Source organism: Bipolaris sorokiniana (genome assembly GCF_000338995.1).
Source record: "Bipolaris sorokiniana ND90Pr unplaced genomic scaffold COCSAscaffold_12, whole genome shotgun sequence".
In the NCBI taxonomy this organism is placed as follows: Eukaryota; Fungi; Ascomycota; class Dothideomycetes; order Pleosporales; family Pleosporaceae; genus Bipolaris; species Bipolaris sorokiniana.
Window position 1 is genome coordinate 1,066,679 of NW_006911906.1, and position 24,226 is coordinate 1,090,904.

At 53.0% G+C, this 24,226-nt stretch overlaps 6 protein-coding genes across 6 annotated transcripts; 3 read left to right on the plus strand and 3 right to left on the minus strand.

The window, feature by feature from the left end:
• Positions 1–609: 609 nt before the first annotated feature.
• Positions 610–1,346, minus strand: COCSADRAFT_96632 (uncharacterized protein; the record flags this gene model as incomplete). Its single annotated transcript, XM_007704755.1, has 2 exons — positions 610–790; positions 847–1,346. The coding sequence occupies 2 exons, from the start codon at positions 1,344–1,346 to the stop codon at positions 610–612; spliced, it is 681 nt and encodes a 226-aa protein (XP_007702945.1).
• Positions 1,347–5,321: 3,975 nt separating this feature from the next.
• Positions 5,322–6,153, minus strand: COCSADRAFT_148612 (uncharacterized protein; the record flags this gene model as incomplete). The annotated part of the gene is made up of 2 exons (XM_007704756.1): positions 5,861–6,153; positions 5,322–5,810 (listed from the first exon to the last, which is right to left on the minus strand). Exons 1-2 carry the CDS (start codon positions 5,987–5,989, stop codon positions 5,322–5,324), a joined length of 618 nt encoding a protein of 205 aa, XP_007702946.1. The 5' UTR covers positions 5,990–6,153.
• Positions 6,154–7,830: 1,677 nt separating this feature from the next.
• On the plus strand, positions 7,831–9,118 carry COCSADRAFT_39356 (uncharacterized protein). The gene is made up of 3 exons (XM_007704442.1): positions 7,831–8,188; positions 8,377–8,990; positions 9,067–9,118. Exons 1-2 carry the CDS (start codon positions 7,856–7,858, stop codon positions 8,890–8,892), a joined length of 849 nt encoding a protein of 282 aa, XP_007702632.1. The 5' UTR covers positions 7,831–7,855; the 3' UTR covers positions 8,893–8,990; positions 9,067–9,118.
• Positions 9,119–9,783: 665 nt separating this feature from the next.
• COCSADRAFT_344569 (uncharacterized protein) lies at positions 9,784–11,066 on the minus strand (the record flags this gene model as incomplete). Its single annotated transcript, XM_007704757.1, has 2 exons — positions 9,784–10,709; positions 10,848–11,066. The coding sequence occupies 2 exons, from the start codon at positions 11,064–11,066 to the stop codon at positions 9,891–9,893; spliced, it is 1,038 nt and encodes a 345-aa protein (XP_007702947.1). The 3' UTR covers positions 9,784–9,890.
• A 543-nt stretch (positions 11,067–11,609) lies between these two features.
• On the plus strand, positions 11,610–15,539 carry COCSADRAFT_148619 (uncharacterized protein). The gene has a single exon (XM_007704758.1). It carries the CDS (start codon positions 11,721–11,723, stop codon positions 15,234–15,236), a length of 3,516 nt encoding a protein of 1,171 aa, XP_007702948.1. The 5' UTR covers positions 11,610–11,720; the 3' UTR covers positions 15,237–15,539.
• Positions 15,540–19,104: 3,565 nt separating this feature from the next.
• On the plus strand, positions 19,105–24,184 carry COCSADRAFT_96653 (uncharacterized protein; the record flags this gene model as incomplete). The annotated part of the gene is made up of 8 exons (XM_007704759.1): positions 19,105–19,518; positions 19,566–19,592; positions 19,641–19,725; positions 19,779–20,105; positions 20,156–20,196; positions 20,247–20,520; positions 20,571–23,997; positions 24,046–24,184. The coding sequence occupies 8 exons, from the start codon at positions 19,105–19,107 to the stop codon at positions 24,182–24,184; spliced, it is 4,734 nt and encodes a 1,577-aa protein (XP_007702949.1).
• Between the last annotated feature and the right edge of the window lie 42 nt (positions 24,185–24,226).

Below are 24,226 nucleotides of genomic sequence, written 5' to 3' on the forward strand. Positions count from 1 at the left end.
ATACACACTAGTTGGCTTCCTGAGCCAACCGGCTATATGAAGGACTAGAAGATAAGTTATGAGTTGCAATAGATGCGGTGGAGGCGGCGGTCACGCGTAATACACGTGGCGAGTGGCATACACAGTGCATTGAGGCGGCATCATACACGTGTAAACTTGCTTCCATGCATTCTGCAGGCTGGACATCCTACGCACGTATGCTGCGACGCGCCTCAGTGCCTTTCTGTCATAGTGCTGTTTGCGGGATTGCCCACATGGCTCACCCTGATGGCATCAAAATCAGGTGGAATCGACATGTTGAAGTTAAACAACTGCAATTGGGACCATGAATAGTCAGACGGCCACTAGAGATATAGCCGCATACCTCTTTTCACGAGTCGGTGGAAGCATCATATTGAACTGAATATGGGAGGAGCATTATTGGTATTATAAAAGATAAGCTTGCGTATTACATATGTGTTCTTCAAGAATACTCCAGCCAGGGAAACCAACGCTAGCGTTGTAGAAAAGAAAAAGACGGTCACAGGCACCCTAACAAGAGGATTGCTAGCTTCTCATCTGGGCTGCGATGAATGGGCATTGTAGCCAGTCAAAGGATTGCGCTCTGCACTAGCTTGGTGTCCTCCTCTTTGGCTTTACGTCAAGCATACTATGCTGCTCCCACTCGTGCTTGCGGGTAGCATCTGCCCGTTTGAATTGCTTCTTACAGATACGGCATGTCAGTCCGACAACCGAAACCACCACATTGTGGAAGGCACGAATATGTCGTCTCAAGTTTCCGCTGCGATATCTGAATGCTTGATCAGCGCCAACATAGACATGAGGAAGTCTGGTAGCTTCACGTACTTGCCATGAAAGAATATGCTACATTGGCTGCAGGAAAGACTTTCGCTGTCTCCTTCTTCTTCTAAACCAGAATCATCATGAACCTCAAGGTGTTGACAATTATCAAGCTTTGCAAAGGTGTACGATGCATTCACTTCCATTGTTGAATAACCGACAGCGTTGACATTGTTCGTCTCCTGTCCGTATCCATTGTGGTGCTGCCACCCGTGGGACTCATCATAGTCGTAAACACCAAGCGGGATGCTTGCCATGCCATCGCATGGCATGCAAGGGTTATCTACAGGGCTATGTGCTGCGAGTAATGCGTTGTTGCGAGCATTGTACAATTTGGCTGCATTGGAGTGTGACGACGAGTCGTAGTGTGGATGGCTATCACGTCGAGACTGTTGATACCCAACCGGATGAATTCGAGCAGAGAAGAGAGAAAGTTCTACATGATTGGTGTTGGTGTGCGAGGCATCTCCATGCTGGAAAGCATAGTTCAGGCCCGACATTGGCATGTTGAACTCATCTTGATGATCACTAAGAGGTGAATAGACATCAGGAAATACTGCAACACTTCCGTGGAGCTCCGAACCAGGCCCAAGCTGTGTACCGGGGTCGGTATCGGTATCAGGAGTTTTGGGAGGTGAGATAGGTAACGGCTTGTGGAACTGCTGATAACTTGTCGAACCTGACACTGAACTAGGGCACTGCACAGTATCTGAACCCCAGAGCGGCCTCGATGTCTCCGCGCGACTCAGCCCTTGTAGTACAGTATGCTCTGTACCCCTATAGTGCTCGTGGTATGTATGTCCTACTGGCACTTGATTGGCATGACGAGTCAAGTTAGGGGTTTGATCCATGGGACTCTCTAGTTCCGAAGGTCTGGATACCACAGGAAGTTCCGCAATAAAACGATCGTTTGGGAGTTCCTGGACATTGGAGGAATGACAGCCTTGGATATATGGCATGTAAGGTGGCGGGGGATCGTCGTCGACAGCTGAATGGCTTTGAGGATACATTCGACGAATCTTTATCAAAAACCGACAGAATCTCAAAAGACGGCTTCGGTGTCGTGTGTCCTGGTTCCTGTTGAGGACGGGAAAGTCGTCTTCGAGAGGATCTTTTGGATATGGTAGAGACGCAGGATTTGTCGAAGGAGTGCACTCGTTGCCACTTGAAAGCGACGCCGAGTCAGAAGCGAATGGATGGACAGCAGTCCCCGTTGTCTGTTCACCAACGTCGTGGTGTGGAGAAGAGATGCTGCACAGCGGTGAGTAAAGTGAATTTGGGGAACAACCTCTAATGAAATAAGATAGCTCACGCACATAATCGTCAGGCGATTTCTAGTTTCGAAATGAATGAGCATCTTCAGAAACGCGGGGAGTGGCTCCAAATATGTCGCTGAATGCATTTGCAGCAGTGCAGGACCTTATTTCAACCAACTTTGTTCAAGGAAAGGTGGGATCACCAGCACACTGCAACCTGTATGTTCCCTGGAGGATAGTCGTACGATATGTCTCCGTGGAGCATATATGCGAAGACAGAATATGCTGCTAGCGACGCGACATAGTCCCTATCACGGAGCGCCGATACGCCATCGTCGTGACAGAAAACAAAAAGCAGGCAAAAAGGCGAAAGGGCACTGGAGGACCTGACACCATCCCATGACAGCACGCGTACGCGTACGACAGCTTCGTCTGAACAAGCAAACTACCGACCACTCTAGAAGCTTATCTGAATAGGGCCGAAGAGCTGAGGTATGATGGGCAACCTGTTCGTTGTGATGGTTGCCCTAGGCCGCCATCTTGGCGTTGCTAGCAAAGGACACCGGGAGGCCTCGGTATCAGACGGCGAGATTGAAAAAGTAAGGAGTGTTACCGGAGCTCTTACACATGTGCCGGGGTCGACTCCACTTGTGCGAAGGAATTCGATCGATACCTGCAGTACCAAGATGGCCCAGATGTGTTTCGTCCGCGACTCGCCGAAAGAAGATGTTGCTCATTACGGGCGGCCTCCAGGACCATTCTCCAAAGTGAAACGATCTGCTTTGCATCGGCGGCGGCGGCGGCAGTAGCAGCAGCAACGGATGCTCAGATGGTCCGTCGGATGAAGTGATACAGTAGCATTCGTGGGGGTTCGGGAGGAACACCCACATTGCAAAGTAATTTGTCGCGGAGGGCGTGGTTTGGTGTGGTCCCGTCTCGAAGCCTGACCTCCACCATCAATGCAGCTCACCAAGCGCGGTCGACAATTGAGCTCAGAAAATATTTTGACAATACGAAATCTTGTCAAAAGTAATTGGAGGCTTTGCGTCAGTTATTATGTCTAAACAGAAAACTGCGCCGCCGGAAGAGATGTAAATCACAACTACACAGCCTTAAAACGGCCCCCCAAAATAACCCGAAGGTGCAAAGAATAGGCACGGCTCAAATACGCCGGCTTCGCTCGAGTCTGCCTTGAGATGGGGCCAAATCAGCGCACGGCTGTTCATTCATGGTGGGGTGGGGCTGAAGGATTCATTTCAGTCTACTCTAACAGTTCCAGGTGCTAAGAGTACCAGATGTCGCAACAACTGGGTAAAACTAGAACAGAGTGCTCTCAGGAACATCAAGTGAAAAGATTTCCCGGTAGCAGATACGCGACATCTTCCAGGATGACTACAATATTGTGCGCATCTCTTTGGGAAGGTAGGAAGCCTTCGACCAGACAACCGACGGACGATGTTCAGGCATCGTCAAGCACGGCGACTGCATGGGCCTAAGATGCATCCGAGACAACCATCGCTCTAGGCCACCTTTCATTTGCCCTGTGTCCTCCAGGGCGAGATCCCTCGCGTTTCTTGCAGGACGTCAGGACGTCAGGATGATTTACCCCACACCCAGCCGCCAGCGCCCTGGCGTTATCGCTAATGATATGCATACCCTTGTAGGCCGCCTCTTCATATCGGTTATGCCCGAACCCTGTCTCCCAGTGCCCTGCTAGGTTAGCAACTTTTCGGTCATACGGGAATGGAGTACACGCTCGCGATATCTGCTGCCTCTGGTGAAGACATTCAACAGCAGGGGAGCATGTGGTTCGAATTGAGTTAGTTGATATACAGGCTAACCCTGTCCCGCTCACACACGGACCAAGGCGGCCCATCGTTTGGCACTAATCCGGACCGATGACCGATCATTGCGTCATCGCCCGATCGGCCAGCCGAGGCTACCAAGATCAACTTACTAGATCCCCATATCTCGCTGCACCTATAGCGATAAGCTCATAGTCCATTGATGGCGGCTCAAGAGCACTCGGCAGCAAGCTTGCGATACGCCGACTGGAGGCGAGGCTTCAGCTTACTCTGGGCCCCGTGCTCATATTACGGATGAGGCCTCGGCAAGGGCCAACGTTCAGAACAGACTCAACGTCTACCAGGACGTACATCATGTGCGCTCGGTGAGCCTTTACGGGCCTAACATGAATCAGTGGTAAGGCAGTTTCACTGCCAACTGTCCACTTTGTTAATAAAGGGCACAGCTTTGTCTTTGGCTTATCTTAGTCCTAATTGGTCCTCCTCTTCAGTTGATCGGTGAAGGATGTCGGGATTCAGCCTCTTACCCAGAAACCATTGTCCATTCACACTCAGAACATCGGATTGGATGTATACAACCTGCTTGGACCAACTACTATCTAACACAGGCAATAGAATAATTTCTGCCCTCTCGATCTATGAACGCGCGGCCGATGCAGCATTTCAAAGTCGATTAGAGGGGCTTGAGGAACAAGGCTTGCTTTAGCTGTTGATTCCTTCAGGGCTATCTACTGGCTATGCGTGTGCCAGCAAATCAACCGACCAATCTCTCAACAGGCAGCGGCACTTCAAATAGGAAACATGTTTCAGGCGACTGTCCTTTATTCCGGTGATCAAGTCCTCCTCGCCGATTATGATCCTTCCGACTCCGGTGAGCAAAATTAATTCCGGTGAGTGTTGTGGCATGTCACGGGTGCGCATGTGTGCAGTATTGGCAAGTCGCGGCGCTTCTGCTCACGTTGCACACGTCGCAACCGCCGAGAGCACCAGTAAACCGAGCTTTCACAGCAACGAGCACGAGGCCGGTTGACTCAAGCACCAAATTTCGCTCTGTCACCAATTTACATAAAAAACAGTCCATTCAAGCATCAAACTAATCCGTGAAAGTATGTTACAAAAGACGACACACCATGAAAGTATGCTACGGGAGGAGAGACGACAACTCAAGCGCCAATGTGGCGGCGAAAAAGAAAACATAGACCCCACCCTGCAAGGCTGAGGGCGAGTAGATGAGACCCCGGTTTATTGTGGGGGTAAAACGAAGAAGGCACCTGAACCGGCTGACTATGCGAACCCAACGAAAAGGAACTTGTAGGAAAGAATATGCCAAGCGCTGAGACCACACAGCCTTTCCGGTCACGGCCAGAGGAAATATAAGTCGAGCAGTTTTGCTAGACAGTTGAAACTGCAATTCTGCAGCTTAGTAGGATACATTACTTCGTATGTTGTACCAATCTCCGCTATGGTTGTCGTCGAGTTCTTCGTCCTGGTCGCGCTGCCTGTATTCCTCGTACAGTTCGGAGTCGTCGTAGACTTGTCCATTAACTGGGACATAGCCGATAGCATTGTAGGGCCCAGTGCGGTCATAGCCCGACGATAGGTGGGAGATTTGCTGCGCTTGGGGCGGGTAAGTTGCAAACTGGACTTGGTGTGCTTGGCCTGCCTGAGATGCACTGGACCCGCTGCCGCCGAAGGAGTGATGCACCGCGTCTGGTCCAGACCGAGACGCGTCGACTACCCCATATGAGGGTAAAAACCCTATGTCTAAAGCGGGATTGTTCACTACATTCGCCAGATACGTCAAGTCGTTAAGCATCGGGCGAGCCACTGGCACGTAATGCGGATCATACTGCGGCTCGTAGTGGTGATCTCTTGGAGAAGAGGTAGATTGTGCGCTTCTTGCACCAGACTGCGTTTTGTTAGCCATCATCACCTTTGGGAGCAGGGGAATCTTCTCACCTTCTCGTCGGCACGCTTTGAGCTTTTGCGATCGCCTTTGCGATCACCCCTGCGATCACCTTTGCGGCCTCCTCCATGATGAGCAGAGCTGTTTGAGTGGTCTCCAGATTGGCTCTGATTATGGCCCATGTTGACTTGGAATGTGTAGTTTGGGTAGAGGTAAGGATGAAAAGTGAAACACACGACTTGTCAGATATATCACGCGTCGACAAGAGTTGCTAAAGCAGCGAACGCGGACTAGCCACTAAAACAGCGAGTAAGAGTGAAGAATGCGGCTGATCCAATCAAAGTGTCAGCACTATGAAGGCAGGTCTGCAGACGATGCTATTTACTGACTGTTGGAACACGTAGTGCAGTTGCACCAATGTGTTGTGGAGGTGCTGGGAGTTAAATAGAAGACGGGATATTGAGAGAGTAGGTAAGAGTCCATTCAAGATTAGGTAGATTTAAGAGAACCTTGTCGCCGTACGTACGAAGCAAAACGTACAACGCAGCAGTCCTTATTAACATATTCCTGGTAATGGTCCCTCAAAACGCACACACACAACCACGCGCACTCGGGTCCCTTAGAAAGCTGTTCGAATCGTTCCGAATCATTAGCGACATTGCATACAATCTAGAATATAGACTTTCCGGGGCGCATGAAGCAGCCGCCGTGCAGGTGCCCCCTGGCAGATGCCGGGCAATCCGGTAGGGCCGTTAGGTAGGGTGAATACGTGCTTCTTTCAGCAGCGTCGAACGATTTCCCCATGGGCCAGTCAGGCAAGAGACTAACTGAATATGGTGAATTGTACGTAGAAAGGGCAAGATTAGACGATCCGAAGTAGAACCGAGACGGTGATTGACCATTCTGATTGGACAGCGTTGACTGCCGCGTCAGGGAGGGGGCGCCGGGCGCCATGCCTGCTCGCATGTATCGGGAAAAACACCATCGTCAAAACTACTCGTGATGGACCGGGCAGATGCGGCGAAATGCTAGAAACTTTGTTTTGAAACGGTGCCCTTTCCCGATTCACGATGCTGGTACAGAAGGAGGATGGTATGTTCACGCCACTGTATACCTGCATTGTCCCAATGTGGAGAGGATCTGCTTGCGACCCGATTCTGCTGCTATCAGGTGCATATCTATGTGTTTCATGTCGATTACATGCGCTGCCGCCATTGTCCTTGTGTACAAAAGACGAGATCTACGCCTAGGATGGTCAGGAAGTAATTGGACAAGCGCGCCTCTCAACTCGTTTTCCGGCTCCAAGGACGGAAAAGGGCCAGTTGTAGTAGAATAATGAAGCTTGCCCTTCCTCCAAGGGGGACCCATGATGCAACCAGCTGAATAGCCATACGGTCATATGTCGGTATTTTGACTCATAGTTGCACGACAGCAAAAGGGCACTGAGGCCTTTTCTCTCGGTTCGCAAAAGCAAAAACGGACTTGGCAGTCGCGTTGAGACGTCGCTGACACCGTCGGGGTCTATGGCATGGTGGGTAGAAGTATGGGATTGGCACTTGGTACCGATCTCCCGCCCGTAGCTTGCATGTCTAGTAGATCCACTAGGATATTTTATGCAAGGTTACCTTGCACCCGGCACCCTTTGCAGGGCCCGGGGAAGTGTAGTGTTGGGGTGGGCACTAGATAGTGGTCCACCTGAATACGATATTAGTACTATACAAAGCTTACCTCACCACCACCCCGGCCCGTACCTGCCTGGGCAGAAAGAAAGAAGAAGGTAGGTAGAAAAACAGGGAAACAAAAGGAAAAGGAAAAATAAGGCAACAACCCGCCGCAGCCAAGATGAGGACGTGCGGGCAGGAGACCAGCGCAGCACGGCTGCAAGGTAAAAAGGGCGGGGTAAGGGTAATCCCTGCCGCCCCTGTCGGCGCGAACCTGCATCACCTGTGCGGCCCTCCGACCACAACCACCCCAGAACACTCCGCACAACCCTACTACCCTTCCCCCCCCCCCATTGCGCTCACTCAGCAGCCAAGAAAGAAAGAAAAATGACCCGCCTCGACACCCTCCCCCCCGAACTCCTCTTCCATATCCTCTCCTACACCGAACCTCCTTACTGCCTCACCCTCCCCACTTACCCGCTCAACGCGCTCGCAGCCACAAACCGCCAGCTGAATGCTATAGTCGAGGAGTACGCGCGCAACCTGCTGAAGCGACATGCGGGAATCGAGCCGCCGAAGAATGCGCGCGTGAGTAGTTGTCGGCGCAAGTGGTTGGGGGAGATATGCTGGTTTTGCAAGAGGAAGAGTAGACGGAAGGCGTGTTTTGGGAGGGGCATGACGTGTTGTTTGGGGTGTGATAGAAAGGAGTTTGCGAAGATGGTGAGTCTCTTGCTTTCATGTACCTTTTCTCTCTTTTGGACATGGGTTGGTGGGGGATTTGCGCTGGGTTTGCGGTGCAGAAGGGTGAGTGGGTGAGGATAAGAGGGGAGTGGGACAAAGTTACTAAACGTTTCGAGTTGACTTAAATTTTTTGGGTTTGCAAACTAACGAGTACATGGGGCACACAGACTATGACGCAAGCGACACAACAAACACATCTTTCCAAATTCGACCTTTTTACTCCGTCGCCCTTACATCCGAACTTGCCTCCACTGGCTACTGGGTCTTATCCCGTCATGGGTGATGTTGCCACGATGATTTCGACACCTGATGTGATGGCGCGCAGTGCGCATATTCGGTCGCTGCTCGGGGAAAAGGCACAGGACGAAACGTTCATGCGCAGGCGGGCTGCAGCACACGCGCGCATCATGAAGCATATGAATATGGACTATCATCAGGGTAAGGGGTGGCTGGCTTACAGGGAGATGGCCAAGAAGGGGCCCAAGAGTATGCAGACAAAGGAGGGCAGAAAAAAGTACATCGAGGAAGGACTGAAGAAGGAGTGGGAGGCGCTTGGGGTAGATCCCTATGAACATGTCCTAGCGAGGGTGAATGGGCAGTTGATGAGGTGGGTGAAGTCTGCCGTTCCGCCCGAGGCAGATGGTCGGGGTGAATCGCGAGAGGCGCCGATTGAGATTAAGTAATTCATTGGGAATGAATTACTCGACTTTTGGTTTTCGATGTGTGGCCATTTTCTGCAATCTTTGCTGGCCAGAAAACCGAATCCAAACGTAGACAATGGGTGAGTCAAGGTATCATTGTTCACCAAGAGCAGTCACGTCGCTTGTGCGCAGCCGATCCTTATTAATCCCGTCCAGATACAGCTTCATTCGTGCTGCCAACTCGAACTCCTCTTCTTCGCCCGTCGTTGTAATCTCCCCTAACTGCAGCACTGCTCGCTGACCCAATACCTCCAACGGATCCAAAAGCCTCTTCTTGTACTCCCAATCTACACCAACGGCCAAGTCAACCACTGCGATGGTAACCGTCTCGAGACTCTTTGCCTCTCTGAGCAACATCTCGGTTATGTCCTTAAGCCAGCGAAACAGGATATAGCAGTGTTTGCTATAATTCTTCTCCAAAGATGGTCCCGACGTTTTCCAGTAGATTCCCAAGTGAAACTTCTTGACCCGCCGGACGGCAGCGAGTGCAATGGGGCAAAGGCCGCTAGTACGAGGATAACTAGAGGCTTGTGTAAAATAATGGAAGGTGACGGTATTGTAGAAGTGTGTGAGAATCTCATCATGGAGATAGCGACACGTGGCCATGAGTGCTGTAGGAGGGGCTCTTCGATCAATGGAATAGATTACAGTCCATCCGAAGGGGTAGCTTCTGGGCTCACGGCGACCTAGGAAATCGTATATTTCAAGACGCAGTTCCAAAGGGAGCTTGAGAAGCAGAGTGTTGTGCAGGTACCATGGGTACATTGGTGTGAGAAGGTGAGTTCATGGTTTTTTTTAGCAGAGCATAGTGGAGAATAGAAGAGATGGTGTTGTCACTTGCAAGTTCAGGAAGCCAGCTACCTATTAGCTGCATACCCAGGCGTAAATCTTACGGATATAACGAGCAGTGTGGGATGACGTAAGAATCAGGGTCCAGGACAATCAATCCTATTTAGGGCTGGCAGGCAGGGGAAACGTTGTCAGCAATGCGCCACATCCAAGTGCTGATTGATGTCTGCTTCAGCCATTGTTAGGTTGCAAATTGGGCACTCGATAAGAAGTTTCTTGTGCATGGCCGAGTCATGTTCTTGCACCGACCGCGGACGTTTGTGGCCTGTGTGGGGGGGCGTGGAACATGACGGTGAAGAAACAAGGTTCTCGACTACTGAATCTTTGGGTTTGCTGGTATGTGAGGGTGCAGCCCGAGGTTTGTCGTCGGGAAGATGGATCGGATCGTCACTAGTACTACCTTTTGCTTGGGCTTGTTTTGCCGGTCCGGCTGTAATCCAGTTGTCGAGCTTGTTCTTCTGGCGTCCAGCACGCTTCTTTGTGGTCATGGCCTGCAGCTGTTTCTTTGTAGGTGCAGGTTCCTGGATCTTGGTGTAGGTGCCGCCACACTCAGCCTGGTGTTTCACCCACCAGGGGTCACTCTTCCCGGGGGCGCGGTTCATGCTCCGCTTGACGATGCCAAAATAGGGAGGTTGGGTCTGGCAAGGCCCATTGCATTTCCAGACGTGGGTGCGGTAGCTGTCGACTTCATCGTGAAACGAGTGGTAAACGGTAATTTGATAGTTGCCGTGGTTGTTGAGGGCGTCGGCTAGCAGCTGGAAGCCGCGACCGTGGCCCGTCCCGTCGTCACCGCGCGAGTGGGTCCACGAGGTGGTGATGAAGAAGTAGGCGTGAATGGCCTCGTGCAGCAGTGTATTGATGGTGTCTGAGCGGGGGCGGTACTGCAGCAGTGGGGAGCTCAACTTGAGGCGGATGCGGGACCAGTGACCTGTTTTGGGATCCTTGGAGAGCTCGCAGATGCCAGCGCACGGTTGCGACGGTCAGCCAGCGGGCCAACGGTGCGGGCAGGCGGAGCGGTAGCCAGGGCCGGCTTCAGATGGGGAGGGTGAGACGGGTAGAAAACAAAGCAAGGCCAGAGAGAAACGTACTAGGGTTAGACGCGACGACCAAAGCACTTGGACACGCGACAGCAGCAGGTTTCGGAAGTAGAGGGTGTCGTAGAGGGCGAAGAGGGTGTGGACGTCAACAAAGGGCTCGCCATTGTGCAGTATGACGGCAATGGCCTGTTGGGCATTCAGTTGGGCGGGCGAGGGTTGGTCGAGGGCGGCGATGGCTTGCAGGGCAGCATCCTCATCCGTGGGGGGCATGGATGCGAAACATGAGTAGATGGGTGGATGGTGGGTATAGAGGCTATGTAATACGGCAACGGGCAGCCAAGGACGGTCCCTGACAGCCTTGCGGGAAGCATGTGTATGGCATGCAGATGATGCTACTGGATAGGGCGTCGTGATCGGCAGCGAGGCCCGGGGTGGTGGTGTCGGGCGTGTGCGTGTGCATGGCAGGACGGTAGGGCTGCCATGACTAGTGCCCCCCGCCCATCCCAAGATCCGCGTGCGTGTGTGAGTGCGCCCCTTGCGCTGCGAGCAATCTGCCAATCCGCCTGGTGCAGCTCGCACACTGTCTATCCTGTGTCCCCTGAGCCCGAGGTATTTTTGGGCCCCAGTCGTGCCACATGTCCCCTTGTAGCTAAAAAGTCGTGCTGCTGCTGCTGCTGCTGCTCGACGACGCGGGCGGGCACTGTTACGGCGTCGCCAGATCCGCGTAGTATGACGCACCCCCTCTCCCCACCCACACACGCACACGCACAACCGCATCCGCACACATACACGCATATACACTCTCCCAAACATAAACACTTACCTATACTCGTTACCACGACTACTCCTCCTTCCTCTCTCTCCTCCACTCCCTCTCCTCCACAGCCTCCCGAATGTGTGCCCCCACAGACACGCTTGACACCCATGGCTGCCCTAGACAACCCGCGCGCCGCTGATCTCGTGCGGACAGCCTCGCAAACATCAACAGTCTCCAGCCCAAGGAACCGCAGTCTGCAGCGCGTCCGCCCCTCCAAGCGCCCCTCCAATGCTTCTCTCAGCCGCAGCCGCAGCAGAGGCCCAGAGCCCGAAGTCGACACAAAGAGCCTCACTTCGTTCCCCTCACTGTCGCCCAGCCCAGACGCCTCCCCGGCACACGCCCGTCTCAACGCCTGGTTTCGATCCACGCCCGCCCCCGACGATGACCTCAAGGACCTACCCAATGGGCCGCCCGCACTGCCCGACGCCCTCAAGGCAGTCGCCTCGCCCGACTTTAACAAAACCGTCACACCAACCTCGACGGTGAGAAGGGTCACCAAGTCGACACAGGAGATTGTCGGCAGCCTCGTCGCCGCCTCATCCTCGACCAAGGACCGATCCGCCCTCTTCGACGACACTCCAACAGAGACTGCAAACGTCCCAGGCAACCTACATTTTGCCACCGATGAAAACATACAAGATGCCTTGCGCCACACGGGCCCCGTCGCCTTGGTCAAGCAGCTCGCAGGCGACCTCGCCCAGCGCGACGCCCAAATTACTGCCCTGCGAAGACGAGCTGAGGAGCGCGAGCGCATGCTGAGGAAAATGCTGCAAGAGTGCGAAGTCTCCAACATGGACATTGAAAACAGGCTTCGGGAGCTCGACAAGACTAGGGACAACGGCAACAGTCTCACCAAGACGAGGACAAGGGGCGACAGTGCATCCGCCGGACTGCATCCCGACGATCCCATGGAGGATAGGCTTGCAAGGGCCATGGAAGACGAACTGGCTGAGCACCCAGATGCGCTCGGCATAGATATGGGCACTGCAGCAACGCCCCTGGCAGATGTCATGTCGCTCAACTCGGTCGCGTCAGACGCCCAGCGCGATGGTCCAAAGTCAAATTGGAAGGGCTATCTCTGGGCAGGAACAAGCAGGAAGAGTAGCAGGGCACCATCCGTCGCCAGCCATATTGACCGGGATATCGGCGGTTTATCAGTTGGACCACGATCGCGTGCAAACAGTAATGCAAAGCCGCCTCGCAAGCCTCTCGCAAACGATACCTTTGTACCACCCTCCGCTGCCGGCGCAGCACCCGCCCTACGCAGACTCAACAGCCAAGATCGTGCCGGAGATGCGTCGGCGCGTAGGTCCTCGTCATCCTCACTAGCGAGTTGGGCGTTGAAAATGGTGGCGGGCAATAGCTCCGCAAGTCCTAGTAAAACAAGCTCAGCACGAGGGCGCAAAACTACCGCTTCCGATGCTGCAGACCGAGCGCCCTCTATGGACTCGACAAAAACTGCCCAATCTGCAAAGTCCTCTCTAACAAGCACGCAGAAACGAGGTCGTGCATTGGGCCCGAATGGGACTATTAAGAGCATCACTGGAGATCAGCCCAAGGCCGTGTCCAGTAGCCTTGCCCCATCCCAGCCAACCCGTGGATTGAGTAATCTCGGTCCTGTGGAAATGGACCGCATTTTACCCGAAGACTCACGTCCACCAACACTTGTGCAGCAACATAACCGATTTATCGGGAGTAGCGAGTACTTGACTGATAGATTTGGCTTCATCTACGACCAGCGCCGAAAGAAGAGACAGAGCGAAGCTGCTGCTACGCTGATCAAGCAAAAACGGAGCAGCAATGTCGAGTCACTCAACGACAGCAGAACTGCACTCAATAGTCTCGCAAAAGCAGACGACGCCGACCATGTCGACGGTCCTCCAGTTGCAGGCGATCAGAACAGCACTGGCATACGCCCATCTAGTTCAGACTCAGACAATCAGCCCAGTCAGTCAGCGAGCAAGACATGGGCTGACTACCTTAAACTGGCCACGCACCCAACTGAGCTGCTTTCACATACCCCATCAGCAGCGCCGATCACCACAGTAGAGTCTGCTGAAGGCGAGACATCTTCTTTTAAGATTGGCCAAACTCAAATCACTCTCATGAAGCGGGGATCTGTGCCCACTACCAGCGTCAACCCAGAGCCATCACCGTCTCGTATCGTTTCTGGCAATGCAGAGATTTCCGTCACTGCCACCTCACCTGGCCCATCCACACCCATCAGCCCGTATCCGGGTCAGATGGACCCCGTACAGTCCCTGTTGGAGCAGATGAGTGAACTGCACGACAACCTCCAGAAAGAAAGAACTGTCAAATGGAACGACTTCTTGCGCAAAGTGCGCGCCCAAAACAAACGCGAAGGCGAAGTTGCCAGCATAGGGGAGAATGGCAAGGCCAACGCAATGCCCGAGACATTTCTCTCAGACGGCGAACTGGTCGGCATTGCAGGCCTCGGCAACAAGGGTAAAGTGGGCCGTGCCAAATGGCAAGAGTTTCGCCGTCTTGTCCTTGGGGGCATTCCCGTCCACATGAGGGCTGCCATCTGGGCTGAAGGAAGTGGAGCATTGCATCTACGCACGCCGGGTTACTATGAGGACCTGGTCAATAATGGCGAGGACGATCCGGCCATCGCAACTCAAATCCAGATGGACATTACCCGCACGTTGACTGACAACATCTTTTTCCGGACTGGTCCTGGCGTACAGAAGCTGCAGGAAGTGCTACTCGCCTACTCGCGCCGCAATCCAGAAGTTGGTTATTGCCAAGGCATGAACCTCATCGCTGCATGCTTGCTGCTCATTATGCCCACGCCTGAAGATGCATTCTGGGTCCTCACCGCAATGATTGAGGAGATTTTGCCCCAGCACTACTATGACCAGCATCTGCTCACGTCTCGCGCTGACCAGTCTGTGCTTCGCCAATACGTTGCTGAAATCTTGCCAAGGCTATCTGCCCATCTCGATGAGCTTGAGATCGAGCTCGAAGCCTTGACCTTCCAATGGTTCCTGTCCGTCTTTACTGACTGCTTATCCGCCGAAGCGCTCTTCCGCGTCTGGGATGTTGTCCTCTGCATGCACGATGGATCCACGTTCCTCTTCCAAATCGCACTCGCGCTTCTCAAACTGAACGAAAAGGCTCTCTTGCAATGCGATACGCCAGCCGGTGTGTACCACTACATCAACCACCAGATGACCAACCACGCCATCAGCATCGACGGCCTGATCCAAGCATCCGACGCCCTCGGCAAAGTCATCAAGCGCAAAGACGTCGAAGAGCGCCGCGCAAAAGCCGTTGCCCACGAACAAGAACTCATGCGCCAGAGAGAAGAAGCTCGTCAGGAACGCGCTCGCAAACGAGCCAGCAAAGCCTCCACAGATGCCGCTTCCTCGCCGCCGCCCACAACGGCCATCACCCAGCCAGCAGACGACGATACAAAGTCCCTCTCCGCAAGCCTCGACGGCGAACTAGCAATGCAAACGAGTCCCATGCGCACCCCGCTTTCCAGCGCAAGTAAACGCTCTGAAGAGGAGGAAGATGCTGATTACCTAAATACGAACTTGGAACTCAACGGTCGGTTGCCTACGACGCCTATGGCTGAAGAGTTTATGTGGCGTGCATGAGAAGGGTTTAATGGGATAGTAAAGGGATAAAGAAGCGAGAGAGAAGAACAAGAAGAAAGCAGAGAAGCAATTTTTTTCGAGTCTAGGGATTCTTTTCATACATATACATATATACCCCCACCCCTTTCCTTTATTTTTATTTTTTCAAACTTCACTTGGATAAAAACGCACACATTACTCAGAATAACCGTTTTTCTGGGGTAGAATTTTCTTTTTCTTTCGTACTCTCTTTTTTTGGGATTCTTGATACCCCCCCTTTTCATCTCTCTCTGTTCTTTTCCTTCTTCGTATTTGAGAAAAAGGATGGGACGAAGAATACAAGACTATTCCTTTGTCTTTTGCGGGCTTTTTGGTATGTGAGAATGTGTATATAAAGTGTGGGTTAATGCGTGCTAGGTGTTTTGATGCAGGTGGTAAGAAAAAAAGAGTTCCGGCGTGCATGTATTGAGAGAAAATAGACAAAGTATGCGCATCGAACCACGTGACCAATATCTTCTATATTCCCTCCACTCGAAGCATAAAAGCTAGACATCACTTGAATATACACAGTAAGCCAACGCTTACACAAATTACAATTGAGCGCCTACTTTTGAGCTATATGCATACCACAACAACCTCATCTCCCCTCAAGTATCGCAGCGGCCACCTAGCTTGACCCGAACCAACTATTTTGTCTGTCATGTCATTTATCAATCCATCCAATAGAGATTCTGACTAGTGAGCGCAGGAGGTCCGACCGCTGCCAAGAATCCAGTCGTCTTCATCCTCTTCCACCACCTCCGCCGCCTCATCATCCAAAAGGCTTATAGCGCGTGCTCTCAACCCACGCTTTTTGTTGCCCTTCTTAGTCACCCCGGTCTTGACGTGCCCGTGCGGGCGGCGCTGCGAGGGAGGCGTGTTCCGCTTATTGAAAATCTTTTCAACTATCATCCTCCAAGAAGAAATAGTTTCCGCTCAGCTTCTGCTCTTGGTCAAGCTGGGACTTGTCCTTGTTGATACGGGGACGGTACGAATTGGGATCGCGACGGAAGGTGACGTCCAGGTTCTTCAGGAAGCTGTTGCAGCCAGTAAGCAGGGATTCAGGCTTGTTGGCACGGGCCTTGACGGCTGGTTGACCATCAAAGACGATAACACGGTCTGCGAGGTACGTGGCCATGATGAAATCGTGCTCGACGACAAAGGCGGTCTTCTTGGCGTGCATGATGAAGCGCTTGATGACACGAGAGGCAATAATACGCTGTTCGGAGTCGAGGTACGCACTGGGCTCGTCGATGAGGTAGATGTCGGCAGGGATACCAAGGGCCAATACAATGGCAACACGCTGCAATTCACCACCAGAGAGGTTCTGCACTTCCTGGTCAATAAAGTCGTCCATCTTGAGAGGCTTGTAGACGTCAGTCTGGAACTGTGGGTTCAAAAAGGCGGCCTTGATCTTCTTGAAGAAGAGTTGTCGGACGGTACCCTGGAACTTGGGGGTGATGGTCTGAGGCTTCATACTGATGCTCATCTTGGGAATCTTGGTGTCACCATCAGGCTGCAGAGCACCAGCAAGCATCTTACAGAAGGTCGTCTTTCCAGTACCATTTTCACCCATCATGACAAGAATCTCGGAATCGGTAAAGGCACCAGACTCAATGTTGAGCTCGAAGTCACCCAAGGTCTTCTTCATGCTGGGGTATGAGTAACCACGGTTGTGGTCAGTCATGTATTCATCACCCGCCTCGGCAATTCGAAATTGAAGCGATTCCTCTCGGAAACGCAGGTTCTCGGTAGGGATGTTACCATCCAAGAAGATGTTGATACCTTCACGGACCGACGCAGGGAGGGTGACAACACCATAGACGGCAGGCTTTCCGTAGAGAACACAGATGAAATCGGAGAGATAGTCAAGGACCGACAAGTCGTGCTCGACAACGATGACATAGTCGTCAGGGCGAAGCAGACTGCGAATTTTTCGGCCGGCGGCAAGACGCTGCTTGACATCGAGGAAAGAGGACGGCTCGTCGAACATGTAGACGTCGGCTTGTTGGACACACACCAGAGCAATGGCAAAACGCTGCAGCTCACCACCGGACAACTGACCGACGTCACGGTCGAAGATGTGTCGCAGTTCCAGGTCGTCGATCATCTCGTCGAGGTTTTCCATCTGGGAGCGGGCCTTGATGAGGTTGCCCACAGATCGGTCGGTGGCCTTGATAGCCTTGGGGATCTGATCAACATACTGAGGCTTGACGACAGCCTTGAGGTTGTCCTCGAGCACCTTTGTGAAGTAGTCTATGATTCGTTAACTAGACGCGTGCTGCATAGTAGTGGAGTTACTCACTCTGAAGCTCAGAACCACGGAAGTACTTGAGAATCTCCTCCCAGTCTGGCGGGTTGTCGAAGCGACCCAGGTTAGGCTTGAGCTTTCCGCTCAGAATCTTCAGCGCCGTACTCTTTCCGATACCGTTTGTACCGACCAAACCCAACACCTGGCCAGGACGGGGCATAGGCAGCCTGTGCAGCTTGAAACTGTTGGCCGAGTATCGATGGGTGACCTGGGTCTCGAGGTTCGTGGGCAAGTTGATGATGTTGATGGCGTCAAAGGGGCATTTCTTGGGACAGATACCGCATCCGATACACAGTCGCTCGGAGATGAAGGCGATCTTGGAAGACGAGTCTACTTCGATGCACAGCTTGCCGGTGCGCACCACTGGGCAGGACTTTTTGCATTCTTGTCGACATTTCTGGGTAGGGTTAGCAGACTGGCAAGAGGGAAGGAGCGTGGGAGGGTAGCGCTTGCCTTGGGTTTGCACTGTCATGGCGCACATGGCTGGTTAGCAATGGCCAAATTTTGTGCGTGGAGGGGTAGTGGGGTACCTTGTCTGAGTTGACAATGGCAATACTAGAACAAAGTCAGTTGGAGATGCGCAGAGGCGAAAAGAGTGGCATGGAATGTACCGGGTGAGCTTGTCAGACATGTTCGCGGTTGCTGGCGTGGATGTCGGATTACTGTGGGCGGCGGCGAGCGCAAACTGCGTAGGCGGGGAATTTGATGGGCAAAGAACAGGGCGGCGCACACAGGACTCGACCAGATGAGATGGCTACCCAGACTGGCACGCGCTCAGAGGGTGCAGGCGTCGGGCGGACTAGGAGAATCCAGCAGGCTGGGCAGGAGAAGTGTGAAGGAGGCGTCTTTCGGTGTGGAGATGGGCCGCAGGGTAGTCTCCAGGCCTGACGTTGTTCGCATTCACACTGTGGTAGGTAAGCGTTTTGGGGCGGGCGCTGATTGGTGGCGGGTGCGGGTGTCACTAGCGCGCAGGTCGCTGGCTGCTGGATTGAAGCCCCGACCATAAGGAAACTCCACAACCCTCACCACCACCCATCCTGCACCCTTCCAAGACAACACCCCCGCCCCCGCCTATATCGAGGGTGTCTTGAGCATGGACTGTGAGTACAGTCTCCTTTTGAGTCTTTGATCGCGTGCGTTTCTACCTCGGCCCTGCGCGACGTGCCTGGTCCTGGCCTCGCCCATGTCCATCCATCCATCACTATTCCACGCCCTTACATCCCACAACCCGCCTCGGACCCATAGCACGGCCTTTCACGACGTATAGAACGCTTTCGCCAGTCCTTTACCGCTTCCCATACGCTGCCGGCCCCTTGCCTGGCTTACACCGCTCCACTGCCCTTGATCCATCACGCGCTCATCCACCACTACCGCATTTCATCACTCTTCCATTGCTCGCCTCTTTGCACTTGTTTCTGGTCGCTTTCTGTTTATTCGGAGTCGCGTAATTCTGCTCTATTCAACGCACTTGCTCCGGGGCCCCGGGGCCCACAGGAGCTTGAAATATCGTGCTGACCATCTTCTACAGCCGCGTCCATCATGATGCCCTCTTCGCCGGGCCATGTTGCTTCCCTGCCATACACAAACGGTCATTTGTCGCCTCTTGCTGCCCATGTGATGGCTGCCGATAGCTCCTCCCACTCCAGTGACAGCGATACGTCCGACGCGAGAGAGCACGCCGCAGCCGCCCACGTCTCCGATGTCGACGCGCCGGGAGAAGAATACGACGAGGACGACGAGGTAGCTGCTGCTTCAGACTCTTCTGAGGACGTGGATGCCGAGGGCGAGCCGGATGGCGATTACGACTCTGACTCACCGCCGTCTGAGCAGGCAGAGAGCGACCGCGCTCGGAGCTCGTCCCAAGAGTCGGCAAGGCCGACGAAGCGCAAGGCAAGCGTTGAAAAAGAAGATTACATTGAGCAGAACCCAGAGCTATATGGCCTGCGTCGCAGCGTACGTAACTTCAAGCTCCGTCTGTATGTGAGCTAACTTCACCCCAGGGTCGCGCCCGTCCTAGTCGTCGCGTTGTAAGTAAGCCTCAGTCGATGTTAGAAACCAGTACTGATATGACTCAGGTTGATAGCAGTGATGAAGAAGAAGACGATGATGATTACGATTCAGACCAGCCACGCAAGCGGCAGAGGACAGCCTCGCGCAAGAGTTTGTCTACCCATACCCCTCCTGTCCAGAGCAGGGTTAATATGTCCATCTAGCCTCGAACCAACCAACACCAGTCTATCGCTCCACTGGCTCCGATTCAGAGTCAGATGGCTATGTTGGAGCCCGTCGCAATATACCGACCAAGAAGCAACGCCAACGTCAGCATGCCGTTGCTGCAGGTCGTGAGCCTCCCTCGCAAGCCGAGGTCCGATTTTCTGCACGTCGCACAGCCCAGGTGGCGAATTACAACGAAGAGGACGATGAAGATGAATTCGCGGAAGAGGAAGACGAGATGACCTCGGCCTACTGGGCGAACGCTGTTGAAGACAGTGGCCCCGTCATCGACAAGATCCTCGATCATCGGCCAAAAGATGGATTAGGTAACAGAGAACAATCAAGGCTTGTGTCGACACTTGCTAATGAAATGCAGAGATTGATCCATCCTTTGACAAGCACGATTTTGAATATTTGGTAAACACACTCGCTTGCCAACACTATCCACCATACTAATGTAGCACCAGATCAAATGGCAAGACAAGGCGCACTACCATTCAACATGGGAAGACTACAAGACAGCATCTGCCTATAAAGGCATCCGCAAACTGGACAACTACTACAAGGGCCCAGTCCAGAACGACATGTATTATCACAGCCGCAAGAACGAAGACCCAGAAGAGTTTGAACAGCACATGGTTGCGCGTGAAGCTGAGCGTGAGAGTCAGCTTGATTTTCATATCGTCGAGCGTGTCATTGACACGCGGGATGGTGAGGATGAGACAGAGTACTTTGTCAAGTGTAAGCTTGTCCGCGTCAATCCTCATCTAGATTGGCTAACAATATTGCAGGGAAAGGACTGACGTATGAGTTCTGCACATGGGAACCGGCATCGCTCGTCAGCCGTCTGTCACAGACTGAAATCGACCGCTATCTCGACCGCTCAGCAAATCGGCCTACCTCCGATCTTCGCGAGTCAAATCCCAATACACGCAGGAAGTTTGTCAAGATGGATACACAGCCCGACTACATCAAATTTGGGCAACTGAGGTCCTTCCAACTTCAAGGTGTTAACTTCCTTGCGCATAACTGGTGTCGAGGCACCAATGTCATCCTAGCCGATGAGATGGGTCTGGGGAAAACGGTACAGACCGTTTCATTCATCAACTGGCTAAGGCACGACCGTAGACAAGATGGACCAATGATCTGCGTTGTGCCACTGTCTACTATGCCTGCATGGGCAGACACGTTCAACAACTGGACCCCCGATGTCAACTATGTCATCTACACTGGTAGAGAGGAGGCCCGCAATATCATCAAGGAGAAGGAGCTTCTCGTAGACAACAACCCAAAGAAGGTCAAGTTCAATGTCCTCTTGACCACGTACGAATACGTCCTTGCCGACTGGCAGTTCTTGCAGAGCATCAAGTGGCAATTCCTTGCTGTTGACGAGGCTCACCGATTGAAGAATCGTGAGTCACAGCTTTATGAACGGTTAACGGCATTCAATGCACCTTGTCGATTGCTCATCACTGGTACCCCTATCCAAAACACGCTAGGCGAACTAGCTGCGTTGATGGATTTCTTGATGCCGGGAAAGATCTCTGTCGACGAGCATGTTGATCTGTCTTCGGAAGACGCCAGCCAGAAGCTTGCCGAACTCAGCTCTGCCATTCAACCTTATATGATTCGTCGTACCAAGGAGAAGGTAGAGAATGATTTGCCTCCCAAGTCTGAGAAGATTCTCCGCGTTGAATTATCCGACATTCAGCTTGAATACTACAAGAACATCCTTACCCGAAACTACGAGGCTCTAAACGAGGGAGGTGTTGGCCACAAGCAGTCTCTGTTGAACATCGTCATGGAGCTGAAGAAGGCTAGCAATCACGCTCTGCTCTTCCCTAACGCTGAGAGCAAGCTTGTGAAGAGCGGTTGTTCAAAGGAGGAAACGCTAAAAGCGCTCATTACCTCTAGTGGTAAGATGATGTTGCTCGATCGACTACTCGGCAAGCTGAAAGCCGACGGTCATCGCGTGCTCATCTTCAGTCAGATGGTCCACATGCTGGATATCCTGACTGACTACCTCAAGTTGCGCAACTACGCGTTCCAGCGCCTGGATGGAACAGTCCCAGCGGCAGAGCGAAAGATTGCTATTGATCATTTCAATGCTCCCGGCAGCGAGGACTATTGCTTCTTGTTGTCTACTAGGGCTGGTGGTCTCGGTATCAACTTGATGACCGCTGACACTGTCGTCATTTTTGATTCCGACTGGAATCCTCAGGCTGACTTGCAAGCCATGGCTCGTGCTCATCGTATCGGCCAACAGAAGCCTGTGAGCGTCTATCGTCTCGTCTCAAAGGACACCATTGAAGAGGAGATTCTGGAGCGCGCTCGAAACAAGCGCATGCTCGAATTCATCACAATTCAGCGTGGTGTGACTGATCGTCAGCAAAAGGAGCTGAACGACAAGATGAGTCGTGCTGCTGCCGAGCCAAACTCTGCTGATGATATCAACAACATTCTCAAGCGCCGCGGACAAAAGATGTTTGAGCAGTCCGGCAACCAGAAGAAGCTTGAGGAGCTTGACATTGACTCCGTTTTGGAGAATGCCGAAGAACACAAGACAGAGCAGGCTGCGGGTCTCACATCTGACGGTGGTGAAGAGTTCTTGAAGAACTTTGAATACACCGATGTCAAGATCGATCTCGAATGGGACGATATCATTCCCAAGGAAGAACTTGAAGCTGTCAAAGCAGACATTCAGCAGCGTAAAGACGAGGAGGAAACGCAAAAGCTGCTCGAAGAAAATGCACCTCGGAAGCGCAAGGCCGCCTCAGCTAGCGCACGAGAACAACGAGCTGCGAAGAAACGCGCGCTCGAGGCGTCTCAGATCGACGTCGATGACGACGACCAATCCGACGCAGACGACAACATCAAGCGTGATCCGAAGCGGCCGCTCAATACCAAGGAGGCACGCAATCTCATCACAGCGTACTGTCGTTATGGCTCGCTTGAGGAGCGTGGCGATGAGATTCTGCGCGCAGCTAGACTGGTCGGTCGCGACATGGGCGTCGTCAAAGCCACTCTGGATGAGATTATCGAGAAGAGTACACAGCTTGTCAAGGAGGAGCAGACTAGACTCAAGAACCTAGAGATTGAGGCTAAGCGTGCCCTTACCAAGAAGGACAAAAAGGCCGTACTCTTCGATTATGGTGATGTGAAGAAGGTCAACGCAGAGACTATTCTTGAGCGGCCCGTAGAGATGCGTGTTCTCAAAGAAGCGGTCGAAGCAACTCCAGACTGGCGCAACTTCCGTGTACCAGACGCCATCAAGCCAGCAAGCTATTCTTGCTCGTGGGGTGCGCGTGAGGACGGTATGCTCTGTATTGGTATTCAGCGCCATGGTTACGGAGCATGGATTCCGATCCGCGATGATCCAGAACTGGGATTGACGGACAAGTTCTATCTAGAGGAGCACCGTGTCGACAAGAAGGAGGAGCGGACCAAGGGCGAAGACAAGAATGCCAAGTCTCCTGGAGCTGTACACTTGGTCCGTCGTGCGAACTACCTCCTTACAGTTCTCAAAGACAAGAGCACTTCGGATCCAAACATCAAGCGGTTGATGGAGAACCATCATCGTAACAACAAGAAGCATCATCTTGGCATGGCACGTCGCGCAGAGAAGGCATCGAGCGGTGCTGCTAGTCCTGGACCCGGTAGTGCGATGCGGCGCATGCAGTCACGTGATTCGGAACGTCCCTCGCACCGTGCACACAGCAGCAGCGACATCCGACGTCCCGATAGCCGAACAGATGGACGCCATCATGACAGGAACCGCGACGATCGCCCTAGGCATAGCGACCAGTATCGGCCTTCTGATGGCCATCGCAAGGAGCACCGCAACGACCGAGGAAGTATTGACCGTCGGCAGCAACATGCCGACCGGAACGGGACGCCAGAGAACCGGCGAAAGATTAGTGGCGACGTGGATAGACAGCGTCCCCGTCTATCCGAGGACCGGCCACGTTCGCACAGCCAGAGCCAAGTGCCTGACCGCAGCGTTGAGACACCCAAGGTCAAGGAGAAGAAGCCAGAGGAGTTTGTTGAGCGGCGGCTTCGGCCTGTGCGCGACAATCTCAGCCGGCTCAAGAAGGCGACACCGAAGAACTATCCACAGAAGGATGCCATGGTCAAGGTACTGAAGATTGAGCTGATTGCGATTGGCAACTTTATTCGGGCAGAAACTCGGGACAATGCTGAGCTCGAGGAGCGACTATGGTAGGTTCAGCGATTCGATGTTGTAGTGCACATGCTAACAAGCAGCAGGAGTTACACGATCAACAACCACTGGCCTCGGCCCGGAGTGACTGTTCCGGCGATTAAGGGCATGTACCTCAAGATGCTGAATTCGGAGAAGCCAGCGGCAAGTTCAACGGCGACCAACGGACAAAAGAATGGGGCTTGAGGTTGGTCGCACAGAGGCGGCACATGATTGTTGTGAATATCA

Coding starts and splice junctions, on each gene's coding strand:
- COCSADRAFT_39356 (XM_007704442.1), top strand. CDS start 7,856: ATGACCCGCCTCGACACCCTCCCCCCCGAACTCCTCTTCCATATCCTC. Junction 8,189..8,376: donor GAAAGGAGTTTGCGAAGATG/GTGAGTCTCTTG, acceptor TGGGGCACACAG/ACTATGACGCAAGCGACACA.
- COCSADRAFT_148619 (XM_007704758.1), top strand. CDS start 11,721: ATGGCTGCCCTAGACAACCCGCGCGCCGCTGATCTCGTGCGGACAGCC.